The sequence below is a fragment of the Mirounga angustirostris genome, unplaced genomic scaffold (genome assembly GCF_029215605.1).
Source record: "Mirounga angustirostris isolate CCGP_5_RB_7025 unplaced genomic scaffold, mMirAng1.0.hap1 SCAF_11, whole genome shotgun sequence".
Taxonomy (NCBI): domain Eukaryota; kingdom Metazoa; phylum Chordata; class Mammalia; order Carnivora; family Phocidae; genus Mirounga; species Mirounga angustirostris.
In genome coordinates this window covers 7,936,897-7,953,694 of record NW_026991719.1, presented here as the reverse complement: position 1 = coordinate 7,953,694, position 16,798 = coordinate 7,936,897, and the positions used below count along the sequence as shown (strand labels likewise).

General features: G+C 43.7%; 1 protein-coding gene across 9 annotated transcripts in view; it reads left to right on the top strand.

The window, feature by feature from the left end:
- ARHGAP6 (Rho GTPase activating protein 6) overlaps window positions 1-16,798 on the top strand; it is a 474,622-nt gene that overhangs the window by 427,176 nt on the left and 30,648 nt on the right. For all 9 annotated transcript variants that reach the window (XM_064573729.1, XM_045874487.3, XM_045874492.3 and 6 more), the window contains exons 5-9: window positions 693-888; window positions 5,708-5,763; window positions 8,271-8,421; window positions 9,470-9,618; window positions 16,080-16,259. In XM_064573729.1, the coding sequence (XP_064429799.1) occupies window positions 693-888; window positions 5,708-5,763; window positions 8,271-8,421; window positions 9,470-9,618; window positions 16,080-16,259 (732 nt within the window). The remainder of the gene's footprint in view (window positions 1-692; window positions 889-5,707; window positions 5,764-8,270; window positions 8,422-9,469; window positions 9,619-16,079; window positions 16,260-16,798) is intronic.

Sequence of the window (16,798 nt, the reverse complement as noted above, 5' to 3'; positions counted from 1 at the left end):
AGGCTTGTGGTATAAATAGCCCAGCACACTTGCTCCCCAGCACAGTTAGCTCTGAGGTGCTTGACCCACACTGTCTCCCAGAGGTCCCCAGGGTGCTTGGGCACCAGCTGCCCACGGGCTTGTCATAGGCTGGGTGATGCTCTTCATCCGCTGCCCTCCCTTCCTTTTCTCGTTCCCCCACCCCCTACAGCCGTCTCCCGGGACCATGTCCCTGATAAAGTTCTTTGTGCCAGTTCTGGGGGAAACCCAACTAAGACTGTTCCATGGAATCCAATGTTAAAAATCTGCTTCCTAGAGTCATAGTTGAGATGCTTGGTTTTTATTTGCGAGGCTTCTCTGACTTTACCTCATTCATCGAGCATGTATGTGATTTTTTTCTTGTTTCAACAAATGAAGTGGTTGGGTCAAAATATTACAACTCGATGTCCACCCTCTCTCGTCTTCCACTGGCGAATGCTGTTTGTGGAAATTGTGACTGCCATTCCCTTAGCTTGTTGTGGTAGTTTCCTCACTTTTTCAAGAGGCGTTGGCCGTTTTCCTTTTAATGTACGAACAGCGTGATTGAATGAAGTGGCGTTATTTCAAGGGTGACACACAGTCCTGGGCAAAAGCGTTATTGGCTAGCGTGTGAGGGAACTTGCTCTTGTTTTCTCCATCCACGCTCTTTGTTCACGTCTGTGTATGATTTGCAGGGCGCGATGTCAGTGGATTCTATCACAGATCTTGATGACAATCAGTCTCGACTGCTAGAAGCATTACAACTCTCCTTGCCTGCTGAGGCTCAGAGTAAAAAAGAAAAAGCCAGAGATAAGAAACTCAGTCTGAATCCCATTTACAGACAGGTCCCCAGGCTGGTGGACAGCTGCTGTCAGCATCTAGAAAAACATGGTAAGCAGACTTGTCTGGCAGTGATCGAGTATGAGAGACTCTCATTTATTCAAGCTTCATGGATTTAAGCACCCAAGTTCAATGCTTTGTTTGTTTGCTCAGACTCTGGGCTTAAATTTCCTTTGCGAAGAAAGCTTATAGATCTGAGTGGGTGCTTCAGAGAGTACTGGGCTAAACAAGATTGTGGGGGACAAAAATCAACTCGATGGTGTTCAGGCTGCCCAGCACCCAAGGGTCCTCGGATGTGAGCCTGGAGGCCAAGATCTGTTGGGCTGGGTCTGTCCCCAAGCCTCCCTTCAAACAGAGCCCAGCCACTTTTATCTTTTTTATGCATCGATATTACTAGCAAGGCTTCCTTTAAAAAATAAGAGTCCAGCTTCTAAAAAAAAAAAAAGATTTGCAAACATTCCTTAAGTGAATAGAAGAGACGTGGCTTTTGACAACAGCTCTTCTATATTGCTGTTTGCGTTTTTATGGAAAGGTGTCCACTTCAAACTTCTTCATAATGACCCTTTAGCAACTCTATTCCAATTAATGTGCTGACTTCAAAATATACTTCTTTAAAAGTTTTTCTGAAATGTAGACTTTTGGCTCATCAAACTGCCATTTCCATAACCTGAATGTGTTTCCTGTGCTTTTTTACTATAAAATAATACACTCATTGTAATAAAGCAAGAAACACAAAAGCAAAGCAAATTCTGAGGCTATCATGGAGACATAACTACTGTTAATATTCTCATCTAATTTTTTCAGTATAAGTGGGACTGTAAAAAATGATTAAGGAGATATCTAAATATCTTAATCACCAGATAACATATGGATGACTTAACAGAGTTAATATGCATTGAAGGTTTATTTGTCTACACAAAGTTTTTTAAAGATTTATTTATTTGAGAGAGAGAGAGCATGACTGGGGGGAGGGGGAGAGGGAGAGGGAGAGAAACCCAAGCAGACTCCCCACTGAGCCTGGAGCCTGACACGGGGCTCGATCTCACGACCCTGAGATCACAACCTGAGCCAAAACCAAGAGTCGGATGCTCAACCGACTGTGGCACCCAGGCATCCCTCTATACAAAATTTTTATATGTACCTGTGTGTATGTGTGTATCTATCTGTCTCTTCTCCTGGGAAAGCACACTGGGCGTCAAGGAAAATGCCTTAGTCATTTCGAATTCCCAACACTTAGTATCATGATTAATACAATGTAGGTTTTCAATAAATATTACTTGCACGGAATTATTTTTTAAAATAGCTTAGCAATGAAAGTGTTCAGTACTGCGAATATATAAATTCAGCCTAAATTTCACTGTGAGGTAGAAAAAGAGACTCATACTTTTATAATTATAGTTTTTCCCTATAAAGAACGTAGAGAATGAACTGTAAGCAGTTTATGGAGTCCTAAGTGAGAAAATTCTACTCCAATCCTGCAAAAATCCAGTGCCAGGCTGAGTAACTGCTTATGTGAAAGAAAACTTGGTATGTCTTTCTATTTTCCTTTTGAAAATGAATTTTCATGAATTATAATTTGTAAAATAGTATTTCCTTGAAGCTTACTAAAAAACTGGATGGTTCTTTCTTTTTTGGAATGGTTAACATGCAGTGTAGGGCCTAAAAGAAAGAAGATTATCTTTTCAAGGACCTGATTCTGCTCCCGGTTTCCATGGTGTTTAGCTCCAGAAAAATACAAGACATATTCAAATGCAAACGGATATTAATCTTGGTCACTTGAAACCAATGAAAAAGGAGCAAGGCTCAAAAACAATTCTTTCATAAGACTTTATTTGCCTGTTTGGCAAATGGGTAGGAAAGAGTTTGAGTCACTTTAGCCTTATAAACATTTGTTGAAGATCTTTTCATTCCCTCCACAATTGGTCTTGAACAGTTATCTTGACTCTGTCTGTATATAGCACCCTTCCCCACTTACACTTCACCCAGATGCTTTCTGTACTATTAGCTCAAAATTCCTTAAGCATCCTCAATTTCCCAGAAGCACAAATTTAAAAAAACACCACCACCACCAAAACCAGACAACATAGTGGAGACTCAAGCCCTGTTGCATTTCTGGGATTTGGGCTGATTGTAGGGTGGGGCATCCTGCTTATTCTGCCTGCCCTCTTTCCTTGAATTCCCTAAGCCTGAGATCCAAGTGCTCTGGGGTCATGTTTCCATTCCAGTTTCTGACGAAAAGGAGAGAAAGGTGATCGCGTCGATTTCTGGGACAGGCCAGAGCAAAGTCACGTTCCTTTGCCAGGTCAGTGCCTTTTTGGGTGGACGCCTGGTTCTATCAGTGACTGTCTTAAGTCAAGGTTACTAAATGCCTGGACTGTATCTGCTCTTTGAGAAAAATCACCATCTCTCTCTCTTATGTGAGAATGGCATTGGCCTTCTGAAGGCTGTCAGTTGCTCTGCCTAGAAACAAACAAGCAAACAAATACATATTTTAAAAACTTAAAATAGGTTCTAACCAATTGAAATACATAGGAACTATAGCACTTGATCACTAACTCGTTATTTTTTCAATTACAGTCATTTTTGCTGAGCGAAAAAGTACTCTAATTGAGGAGATAATGTCATTGAAATGGGCATTTCTGAAGAGTCTGGAGGGATTCAGGTGAATGAATAGTCCCGCCTGTGTAGGAAATGCCCTTATGATATTTCACTTATGTAGAAAATTCAACTCTTCAGAAGCCATCAGAAACTAAGAAAATAAATGTAGCCAAAATTAAAATTGCTATTATATTACAGTTTTCTCTGTTGTGCAAAGGAGACTCATTCAGTTCAATCAGGGTCTGTTTCTCTCTATATAATAGATGCCAGATATGATTCGAAGAACTCTATATGCCTTAATTAATCGAATCATTGCATAACTATTCAAGCGGATACTCATTATGCTCCTTTTTCAGGTGAAAAAGTATAATTCTGGAATGATTCTAAATAGCTCGATTATCCTGTTCACAAGCTCCCAGAGAGGTAGAAGCAATAGATTAGGCTAGGGGTTGGCCTCACTTGTGAGGAAGACAAACTGAGAGCAGCAACAAGGAAGGTACAGAAGTTTACAGAAAATAGATGCAGAACAAAATCCTACCCAAGGGCAAGCGCCAACATGTGATTATGCAAATCAGCAATAATTAGCCTCTCACCATGATTCTGTCAAATTATTCTGGAAGTTCAGGATACCATTTATAAGATAGAGAACTGATAAATGAGATTTATGGATTTATAATTATATTTATAAATGAGTTTGTAATTATAGATGCTATCTTTTCTAACTAAAAAGCCCTGGAAAACAAACCAAAAAGGGATTATACTTAATACATAAGGTGGCAAGGCCATAAAATAAATATACAAAAGATACCTATTTCTTATATAAGAGCAATAATCAGTTATATACTCTAACAATAAAATAATTCATTCCTATTAATATCAAAAATATACCCAGAATATCTGTAAGAAGAAGCAGGAAACTTCTATAAAGAAGACTGCAAAGTTCTACCAAGAGATCTAAAACATGATTTAAACAAATTAAGATGTTTACGTTGGTTCTGGATGAAAAGAAATAATGCTATAAAGATTGTAATTCTTTCCAATGTGATTATATGTTGTACTAGTCCAAACTCTTTCAGTGGCACGAGAGAGGAACCCAGATAAAATTAGATTAAGCAAAGCACCCCCCGCCAAAAAAATCCTATTTACATACTGCAAGTCTCAGTATTATATCTAAATTCAGGCACAGCTGGATCCAGGATTCAAATGATGCTCGGAGAGCATGAGTCTATTTGCACTTCACTCTCAGGCCAGCTCTCTTCACGTGGCTACAAAATGTCCATTGGTGGCTCCAAACCAGCATCGCCCTCATAACCGATTATCCCAAATGAAGAGAAAATGAGCCGCCGATAAAAAAATAAATGTCGATGATGATCATCAGTGGCGATGATTAATGTCTCGCATAGGAAAAGGAGAGTCATTCAGACATTCTGTGCCCCCTGAAGGAAGGAAGTACATAATACTTCTTAGGAAGTATTCTTGTCTCCCCCCCCCCCCCAAAAAATCAAACCTGAATCAAAGAAAACTCTGGCTCAACTATGTAAAAAGAAAAATACACACACATATACATGGAGAAAAGACTGGATAGAAATAAAACAAAATATTAAGAGTGGTTATTTCTACATCAGGTATTTTTAAGTCTATTATCTTTTACATTTTTCTGCATTTTATAGATTTTCTTTAATAAGTACTTGTTTTAGTTATAATCAGTGAAACAATAAATACCTATTTTTAACATCGATAAAGAGCTAAGAATTCATATAAAATACATGTTTAAGGGTGCCTGGGTGGCTCAGTTGCTAAGCGTCTGCCTTCAGCTCAGGTCATGGTCCCAGGGTCCTGGGATCGAGCCCCGCGTCGGGCTCCCTGCTCGGCGAGAAGCCTGCTTCTCCCTCTCCCACTCCCCCTGCTTGTGTTCCCTCTCTCGCTGTGTCTCTCTGTGTCAAATAAATAAAATTTTTTTTAAAAATGCATGTTTAAGTAATTATTCTGAATGATGAAGAAAATGTTACTTTTTTCATGTGGAGAAGATGCAGAATACATAATATCACATGAAAAGTTTTTCCTCAGAATAGTTTAATGTGATGTGCCCCTGGTGCTTATAGGGCTAAGCTTCAGGCACCTGCAGAGTCTAATGTGGGATAACTGAGCAAGCATTCGTGCACGCTGTTGTGCTGTTACTGTTGTGCATGTTGCTGGCATTCTATGTCCTTGGTGATTTCCTCCAGTTTCGAGCCATGAAACAGGACTGTTGATTTTGTTTGCTTCTTTGCAGGCCTCCAGACGGTGGGGATATTCCGAGTTGGAAGCTCAAAAAAGAGAGTGAGACAAGTAAGTTAAAAGTGAAGCCTATATTGTACATTTCACTTCACTTTCAATTGAATTACCTCCAGCAAAGTTGCAGCTTCTGCAAATTCATTTTGGAGTAGCTCTTCCGTATCCTCCCACCAATTACAGTGTAATGGACTCCCAAGAGGTCAAAGGCAACAAACTGAGAAGCTCAGAAAGGTTGTGATAGAGTTAGGATCAAACCCTTGGAATCAAAATGTTTGGCATGTCCAGCCAAACAAAACTAATTTATAAACCTCTTATTGAAACTTTAAAAGCAGGAGATTCAGAGAGCACCTAATCAGGAAGGGATAATAAATAGAAGACAATTGTTTAACACTTGTTTTTACTAAAATGCAATATGAATGATGCCATTAACGTTCCCTTCATATAAGGTGCTATATTTACAGTTTTACTTTCTCAAAAAGAAATCATTCTTACTACGTTTCCGTGGAACTGCTGACCCCCCCCAACTCATTATTCGTGGGGACCTTGCTTCTTGGTTTCCTTCAGCACTGTGCAACATTCTCACAACAGAAGTTTGATGCTAGACCTTCGGGAATAGGTTCCTGTGAGGGGGCAGGTATTTGTGTTCATGAGGGCTTCACAAAAGGCAAACCTCCCTTTGAAAAAAGAATTCGTTTGTTGGCTAAAAGAAAATTAAAACATGATGTTTCAAGACTGATGAATCACAGACCTGTACCCCTGAAACAAACAATACATTATATGTTAATAAAAAAAAAAAAGTGATGTTTCCTCTGTTGGTCCCAACAGAAAGAAGTAAGAAACTCAGCAACTCAAAAATGAAGCCAAATGAAAATAATTTTTAGTTGATGAAGCTGAAGAAATATTTGTTCATAGAATTGAAACTAACTGAAATAAATGCCTCCTGATACTTCTTTTTTGTCAAGATAAAAGGGGCTTCCCAAAGGAGTCCTTTTTCTGTTTATTTGGTGGATTGCCTTTATTTTCAATAGTCACCTAAGAGACTACGGAACATTTAACATTTGGCCACAGGGCTAGCAAGAAGGAAGATAGCATGATAACATTTTGGGGCCCTCCCGCCTGAGCAGAGCAGCAGAATATTTTCAAAACATTTCCTTATTGATTCCACCCACCAGCTGTGAGCGGAGCCCCTTCACCCACTTCTTTTGAGGCTTGGAGAAATTAAGAGAAATTAAGAAACTTAATTCAAGATCACACAGTTTACTCCCGGTTCAGTTCAAGATCAATGTTAAGCTCAAGATCCCACAATTGAGATTAAGCCTCTTTCCACGGTCCGTTCTTTCTGCTCATGTGTGTGCTCAGGAGAGAAACGTGGCGTGTTTGATGACAGTTGCCTGGAATCAGTGAGCAGTTCAGGACAGTGATGGGCATTCTCATCAGATGGAGAGGTGGCTAGTGGCCGAAATTATCCCTCAGTTATATCTGGATCCACCAAAGGGAAAACCTTGGCATAGAGATTTATTTAAGGGTTTTCCAATCAAAATGTGATTTGTGGTTATTGAGACTTCGATTCCTAGTGTGAAATATGCCCTAACTTACCATTTTATCTTGAACATCACTTCTTAGCACCCTACACTTTTTATTCAGAACAGTTGTCACAATATTAACAGCTAATTAATCGTCTATGGGATTACCAGTTGCTCGCCAGCCTGAGAGCTGGGGGAGGTAGGGACGTTGCCTCTTTGTTCCCTAGTGTACTTTGAGACCCTGTGCCAAGGCCCGGTACGCAGGAAGTTGAATGAATGGGTGAATGAGTAATTGAACCGATAAACTCTTACAGAAGCTTATTGCATAGAGGAGATTCAGGAACTCACGGAATTATTTCTACACTAGAAAACAATACAAAGAAGTTGAGCTGTCGGTCGTGGAAGTCGAGTGTAGAGTTATGACTCCCTTCGTCTTGCTATCGTGTTTTCGTGTTGTCATAAATGCTGACAAACCCAGGATAACGATTAAGTCAGGGAATCCTTTTGGGAATTGTTAATAAGGCTACTTTGACAAATCTAAGACAGCTTTTTTTTTAGTAATTGTCATCTTTCGAGCCTTAGTCACAAAGGGCTTATCAGGGTTTTTAATTTCATCATGTGCAGCAAAAAACCTTGCTTTCTTGTTGAGTATTTCTGTAAAATGTCAAAATTCCAACCTGGTAGGATCACTGACATGCAAAACTGCTGGATGATAGATGAATTCCTCCCTCCCACATTTACCCTTGACCTAACCCCTCAGCTCTTCCTCCCAATCTTCTGGATGTCATTCTTCAGCCCTTCTGCTTGCATCATTAACAGTAAACCTACAGATACATTTATTTAATAATGCATAATATATATATTCATGGCTGGATTGCATAGACTCTGTAGATCACGGCAAAATGTTGTTTTCTTCTCCTTTCCAGTGTCTGTATAAGCTTAAGACCAGATACTGCATGTCCCCACACTTGGTTTGCTGGGCCCTGAACGTTGAGGTATGGTGTCATAAGACTGCCACTTGAACCATTATTTTTCCAGTTACGTGAGGAATTTGACCGTGGGGTCGATGTCTCTCTGGAGGAAGAGCACAGCGTTCACGATGTTGCTGCCTTGCTGAAGGAGTTCCTCAGGGACATGCCGGACCCCCTTCTCACCAGGGAGCTGTACACAGCCTTCATCAATACTCTCTGTGCGTAACACGGCCATTTGCAGGAACACTTCCTGGGATTTCCTGCGATGTCCGACTCACTCGATGAACCTTGTGCATGTGTTTCCCAATAACTTTTTTTGTTGTGGTTCTTATTTATTGGTCTCTAATGAGTGGGATATTTGGGGAATTTTCTGAGATTTACCCTGGGGAGAATTAGCAAGGAGAAAGTTGCCATAAAATAAAGAAGAATTTGGGATGCTTTCAGATGACCCCAGCGCAGTAGAAAGTGCTATAAACTGATGCTTTGGAGGAACAGCAAGAGTTCACATTGAGTCTGTGCCTCAGAATGAGTTTGCGTTTCTGGTTACGCGGAAGGAGGGAGCCACGGGAACCCAGAGTGAGAAAAGGGGGCAGGCAACATTCCAGGGAAAGCAGGATGACATAGCCCAGTGGCAGGGCTTTCAATATGGCTGCTCCAGGGCCATAGACCCAGATGGCATGGAGGAGAAAAGGAGGACGAGGGGAGGAGAAACAGGCCAGAGCTGTGACAGCCTCCATATTTTTCTTCCTCCAGTGCCACAGTTAAAACAGGATCACGGAAGAGAGTGAAGACACTGTCATTGTGCCGTGTCTTTGGTTATTGCCAACAAAAAGTCAATTCCTTGTGGATTGCTCAACAGAAAAGGGCCTCAAATCTGCTATAAACTCAACTTTTAGAATGTTCACCAACTCCCAGTCATTGTTAGTAAATATTTACAGAAGATGAAAGACTGCAATCCACAAAGTAAATGATGAGTAATGCCAGGGAAGGGAGGGAGAAGCAAGTAAGGGAAATTAAGCTACCTTTCTCCCCGGGATGATAATGTTCGCTCTAGATGTTTCATTTCCCCAGGGCGACTTTATCTTTATGTCCGTCACAGAGCCTTTCGCTAAGTTGCTAAGCCAATGGGAGAATGGTTGGAGTGGAATGTGGCTGGCCTGGCTAATCCCTTTCTGAAAGGGGTGGAGAGGAGCCTCTTCTCAGAACCTGAATGGTGGGCGTTCCCCCTTTAACTTAACTCAGAATGCCTCCTTTTGCCTTGCTTAGTGCTGGAACCAGAGGAACAACTGGGCACCTTGCAGCTCCTCATCTACCTTCTACCTCCCTGTAACTGCGACACCCTCCACCGCCTCCTGCAGTTCCTCTCCATGGTGGCCAGGCATGCCAATGACAACGTCAGCAAGGATGGGCAAGAGGTATGATGCGCCCCCCGCGGCCCTAGATGCTGTGACTCCTCCTTTTTCCCCCGGTTGTAGAAGAGTGGGCCATCAATTTGATGAGCTGTTTCACCTGGAGGAAATGACACCTGCCCTTTCCTGACCCAGCTATTGATGTCAAAAGAGAACTAGTGCAGGCCTTTCTCGGGAGGGACAATTCCTAAGAGCACATAGGCTATTAACGTCCTGTGTTGCCAGAATGCTTCTAAACAAGGCTGTCATTTTCCCTGATGATGCTTTACGCAAGACCTTGAATTTCCATTTGTGTGAAGAAGACGAGCAATGAGCTCCGGAGGGGTTTACAATCATGAAAAAATGGAGTAATGGGGGTGGGGGGAGATTGCTGTCCTTGTCATTAATTTGATTTGCTTCCTTAACTTGGAGCCCAAATGTGATGTCACCTCGTTATGCTTCCTGTTTGTCCCTCAAGCTCCCATCTGCCCTATAGCTAGAAGTCTAGTCTCCTCCTTTTGAGAGGTCCTTTCTCTCCTTAAACCACTCCCCCAAAATCGACTGGCTTAAAGCCATGGAGAGTCAGTCCCACTTCCAAACCAGGTGGAGAAGGAACCAGAAGGAACTAGAAGGTCTGATCTGCTATCGCCATGCATCTGGATGCCACAGGGGGTCGGCTACTGGACAGATTCTGCACAGTCCCATGGGCCCTCCTGGGATGTTCTCGTTGAACCTGGTCCCCACTCGGGCCCTAGGGTGACCCCACCCCCTGGCCATCTGAGGTCCTGGGCTCCATTTCTCTTTGGTCACACCCATATGCTTCAAGGTAGTTTTTGGTTTCACCCTTGGACAAAGGAGATGCTGGCCTCAATTTTAGGTGACCAATCAACAAGCAACCTATTTAATCTTCACCTTAACAAGAGCTCTGTTTCCCTTTTTGATACGATGCAGTCAGAATGCAGATGCATTCTCCTTGACCTTGGATTCCCCAGGTGATCTCAGACCCTTTCCTGTGCTAACACTCATTATAAATCAAACACAAAGAGGCCAAAGGCATTCCAAACTTATTCACCACAGAAACTTTTCTTTTAAATCCTTGTTAAGCAGAGCTCAGCCCTATGGTGGATTCAGTTCTGTATTTATCAAATTTCTTTCCTAAAAATCCTGGTCATGTATTTTTTTTTTTTCTTTCACTTTAATCCAGAAAGGCAGTTCTGCATTTCTCATCGTCATCCTCGCTATTGGTGTGAGAATGGAACTTTCCTGAATTAGCCATGTGTCTCTATCGTACTTATAATTAGTGAAACCTCGCTGGCTTCAGGCTTCATAATACGGTCCTGACACCTTATTTTAGCAGACGCAGCTCTCCCAGGGATATGCTGTAATTCTCATAATTGTTAAGTAGTTGTATTCCCCGTCTGGGTGTCATCCTTTATCAGCTGCAGATAACAGCACGAGCTGTAGAATCATCTGCCTAACCACTGGGTACAGGCAGAGCCCTGACTGCGATCCTAGGCACGCCAACTGCTTCTCAGATGCTTCTGGAGTAAGATGTGAACAGGCGGTCGGCTCTTAGGGGACTGAGAAGGCATCGAGGAAAGCAGGAAGTCCAACTGAAGCCACTCTTGCTTTTTTAGAATCGTTTTCAGACACTCTTTCAGTCCAAATGCTGAACGAGACTCCATCACCTACGCCGAGACGAAGAAAATATTCCTGGATGGGTGCAAATGCCGCTTGGCCTGCTGACACACTTGCTGTCATCTGTCTCTCTCCGACCTCGTGCTGGCTGCATGCCAGAGGCTTCACACATTAGTCAGTCCTCCACTGCACAAGGCAGCTGCCGCTGCCCCCATGTTTCAGAGGTGGAAACTGAGGCCTGGAGGGGTTAAGTAACTCACCCAGTGTCCCACAGGGAGCTCCACGTGCACAAGCTGTGCATTTGTGCATTTCACAACTCTGGGGGAGGCGCGATGGACCCCATGGGCACTGTAGATTTGCGGAGGGAGCCGGACAATATCCCAGGAGATGGCAGGAGAATATGTTGAGGGAGGGGCTCCGTGGTCGGGGCCATCCAGTGACCAGTAAAGTCGCAGCTGTGGCTCAAATCCAAACCGGTCTAGCTTCCTAAGAGCAGAAATCTAAACTAGGAATTAGGGAAAAAACCCCATGGGGGAGTCTAGTTGAGGGTTTTCCAGCCTCCATATCATTGATATTTGGGACCAGGTAATTGTAGGGGTTGCCCTGTGCATTCTGGGATGCTTTAGCAGCATCCCGGGCCTTTACTAAACACTTGATATCGGTAGCAGCTCCCCACCGTGCCCCGGTTGTGACAACCAAAAGCATCTCTGGACATTACTGAGGCCCCTGTGAGGGGTGGGAGGCGGGGCAGAGTCACCCCTGGTTGAGAGCACTCGGTAGCTTTATAACTAATTGACCATGTGTTCTTGGAGAAATCTGTTCACCTTCCTAAACCTGAGCTTCCTTATCTGAACTTGGGGGATACAGTTTCTTCACCCGGCACTGCACGGGGGTTGAGAAGACTAGTTTACACTAAGGAATATGAAGATATCCTGGGGACAGCAAAGTTGCACAGGGAAGCAAGAGTTAGCGAGGGTTTCTAGACACTCCCGACCTAAACCTTGAGTCAAGAGGAAGGACTAGTGACCAAACGTCAAAGCAGCAGGGCGGAGAGGGGAGAGGGTTGCTTCTGTGAAATGGTCGCCCACGCCGCCGTCTGAGGTTGGAGTGAAGGCTATGGAGTGGGAAGGCCCCAAGGAGGTACGAGGGGAAATAGGCTGTGTTCATAGAGTGCTGAATGCCTTCGTAAGGGGGTAGGTGCTGCATTCTTTTAAGCCCTGAATGTTTGGAAGGATTCCACTGAGGCAGTGTCGCCCACGCTGTAGACTGGTTAGAGGCACGGAGGGAGAGAGTTGGGAAGCTTCTGTATGAATTGCAATGTGCAGAAGAGCAGTTCACATTGTCGGAGTCTCCGTGGAGCAGTGGCCTTGGTATTTGAATCACGGACATCCTGAGCTCCTATCTGAGTGTTGTTCAGAAGTGGTCTAATTACTGTTCCTGGGGTGCTGCGGCCTCTAGGAGGTGGAGGAGGTGAGGACACGAGGCAAGTGTAGACTTCGGGGAGGCAGTGCGGAGTCACCCCAGAGCTTCGGGGAAAAGGTGGTGAACACGGGCCAGACAAGGTAGGAGTGGCTTCACGGAGAAGACTGAATTTAAAGCGCACACGAGCAGATGCGTAGGGCTTGAGTGGATGGAACACGTAAGCTCTGTGCGGGGATGGGGGTTAGCTGAAAGCCCCTCTGGCCGAAGTTCAGAGTGGAGGGAGAGGAACTAGAGGGCGTTTGCCGAATATTTTGTTGGTGGTGGTTTGGCCCGAGCACGTAGAAGATACAGGATGGGCGCACTGCAGGTGAGGCCAGAATCCAACTGTCAGTTTGTTGGTCGGGGTTAGATGTGTCCGGTCTCTGCTGGGTGGTTGTTAAGGTTTGGAACGTGAAGAAATGGAGCCAGAGCATCAAGGAGCTTGGAGGCTTGCACACGCTCCGCCGGCACCTTGCTGCATGACCTTGTTTCTATAAAATAGAGGAAGAGGGAAGAGAACAGAGTTAGCGGAGGGGGGAGGTCTGAGCTCCCTCCTCTATGAAATGAGCATAGTATTTCCTTTCTAATTGGCCCTTACAGTTTACTGCATCATTAACTAATAGGATTGTCACGATTTTGAAAAGAAGGGCATGAGAAAATTTGTTGGCTGGTCAATCAGTGCTTTTCTGGGGAAAAAAAATAATGATATTTTATTAAAGTATGGTGTTTCGCTATCTGTGTTTGCTTTGTTTTATTCCATTTTATTTGCTTTGCTCCTCGGGAAAAAGAGAAATTCCCAAAGGGAAGAACAATTTCCTTTCTTCTAGAAAGAATATTGCAGGAGCATAATTGAAACCTCTTGAGCCGTGGTTTTTCAGGTTGTCCAAGAACGCTCGGGTATTGCATGGAAAATGTGATGTGGATGTGCACTTTCTTGGTGAGAGAGTCCGTAGCCGGCCTTCAGTTCTTCAAAGAGTCTACGAGGCAGAAGAAATGGAGCACTGGGTATTATATGAAAACAATGAATCGTGGATCACTACATCAAAAACTAATGACGTATTGTATGGTGACTAACATAACATAAAAAAAAAAAAAAAAAGACATTACGAGCCACCAGTATAAAGCCGGGATTACCGATCTCTGAGGAGGTGCATACCTCCAGGAAGTGGGGGGTTCGCTTTGGAACTGGAGCAGGACCAGTGCCTCGCTGTCCTCACCCCAATCCCGGCCCTGCTTTAAAGTTTAGCTTTCCCACTGCCCCGGGCTGTGACCCGTGGGAGGGGTAGGGTCATGAGGAAGATACAGGCTGGCTTCTCGGCTCCACCCCACTCCTGGCTACGGGCTCTGGGCATCACTTCCCTGTTTTGTAAAAAAAAAAAAAAGGACAACGCCCAGCTGCTTCATGAGCTTATAGTGTGAAAGAACTGAAACAGCCTGTGGAAAGTTCCTAGTCCGGTGACTGTACATGCTAGACTGGTGATAAATGTGAGCGATTCCTATTAGGTATAGAGAGGATCTAGGATGCTTATTTAGTGAAGATAAAAATCATTCCTTTAGTTGGCTGGCTAGTAATGAACTCGTGAGCTGCCCCCAAGGGCACGTGTTGTTACTTAGACACGTGTGGACTTAGGTGCAGCACAGGCTGCAGGGGTGGACGCTGCCGCGAGCAAGTCTCCTTTCCGGTCTCAAACGCAGTAAAACAAGAACAAATCACAACATAACACAAAAGCGCTCACGAAGCCCAGCAGGATGGTCTGCAGCTGGAATCTATGTGCCATTTTACGGACGGATTGCATTGCGCTCCCAGAATAGCAACAGGCGAAGGAGGGAACGGATACAGAGTTCTGGGCTGTCCTTGTGCTAAACATTCTTTTAAAAGAAAACAAAATCTCCTATTTGTTAATGTTAAAATAAAAATGGGAAAACCCTGATACGACTTTCAGGGGGTAAGGGGAAGCACTCCAAATGCCTGAGTTCCAAAGGGATGCATTTGAAGATGACACATAGTTGATCTAATCTCAGCCGTAAATTTCCAGGAAGAGAAAGGAAAAATCAAATAAAAAAATGTCAAATTTTATGTCAGTGAAGTAAAACGAAGGAAAAAAAATAATCGAACAGTCATACATATAAAGAGTCCTTCCGTGAAAATGCCCAGTGTTTACCATGTGAAAGCATTTCACTTGGCAGGAGGCCTGAAAACAGGCTCACGTTCTAAAAATAGCACCCGCCGTGTGCCATGCTGGGACCGGGTGGCCACCAGCTCAGGGCTCCGCAGGACAAGGGTGGGACCAGGCGTCTTTCTCGTGGCTGTGAATCAGGACTCTTGAATTCTGTGCTGGGCACCCAGGTGCCTCTCAAAGGCTGTGCACATCTTCCCAGACCAAGGAGCCCCACTAAGCAGCCACAGTCCCCATACGTATCCCTGTGTTCCTAGAGTTTCAACTAATACCGACAAGAGAAAGAAAATTTTGCCTAGCCCAGTGGTTCTCAACCAGGGGCAGTTTTGCCCACAGGGGACACATGGCAATGGCCCTTGCCTGCCTTTCCTGCAGAACCCTCTGCCACACGGTGCCTGGATGTATTTTACGTGTTTTTGTTTTTGCATAGGGTGTTCTTCCCACTGTCAAATCATCCCTTGCCTCAGCTCCTCTGCTTTTCAGCCTAACAAACACTGTTCTTCCTTCATGGTTTTGTGCAAATGTTGCCACATCTTTGAAGTGTCCCTGGGGCCTCCAGAGTTGATAGCTTCATACTTTGTACTCACTCCTTAGAATTAGTATGTTTATTTACCCCCTAGAAAGTGAATTCTTTAAAATAAGGACTGTACTATGGTCATTGTTGGAAAAATTTTAAATAATTCAAATCCACGAAAATGGTGTAGCCTGTGGTAGGCCCTGAATGGGTGATTTAATATAGGGATGATGGATTGATAGATTTAGGGATAGATGTAGGGCTGGCTGGCTGGCTTGGATGGATGGACGAGTGGTTGGTTGGATGGATGAATGGATGGATGGATGGACATCAGTATTTTTGTTGTTGTTGTTATTTTTATTTATTTATTTATTTTATTTATTTATTTTTTGACATCAGTATTTTTTAAAAGCAGACAGGGTAGACATTTTATATAGTACCAGTTCCACAATGAATAACTTACAGATGTAAAATTGTACTTAATATGCTATCGAAATGACCGCTAAGCTATGAGAGTCAATCCAAGATATGGAGCAAAAGGAAAACGACAGTGCTCCTCACAGATTCTGCCAGAGGTGATATTGTCCTTGCAGGGGAAAAAAAAAAAAAAAAAGGAAAAAGGTCCCTTTGATTATTGATCCACCCAGCAGTTTGAAAAGCAGAAATAACCCCAATCCTTGTGTTGTCTGCTCCTACAGGTCACTGGGAACAAAATGACCTCTCTAAACTTGGCCACCATATTTGGACCCAACCTGCTGCACAAGCAGAAATCGTCAGACAAAGAATTCTCCGTCCAGAGCTCAGCCCGGGCTGAGGAAAGCACGGCCATCATTGCTGTGGTGCAGAAAATGATTGAAAATTATGAAGCCTTGTTCATGGTAAGTGGCTCTTCTTAGGCAGGACACCTCAGTAAGCTGCCTCGTGATGCTCTCGGGCTGCATGCGGAAGCTCACACACACCATCTCTGGCCCGCGGCGCCTGTCATTGCCCGAATTTATTGCAAGCCAGGCAGTTTCAATAGAACTAGAAATGTCCAGAGCTCTGATGTCACTGGAAGTTTGTGATCCCATGTTTAAACAAACATATCCCACTTGTAAATTGCATTTTGTTGTCCCCTAAACCACGGTCACATTTTGGAGTCCTTTCATTGTTCAGATAGTGCAGTCCTTGCTCAAAATATTGCTGGCACCCTTCTTTGGGGAGTTATATGTGGCCCTCCTGAATTCATGCAATTCATAACCATCCCCATCAATGGCACCTCCTCCAAGGTCAATCTTGACGTCTTACCTCTTCCATGAAGCTGAAGCTTCACCTCTCTCTCCCATGTCCTTCTCATGTCACTTCTCTGTCCCTTTAACCCCATCACTGTTCTTATTGATGTTTATCTTACTCAACATTGTGTTACGGTCATTTATGA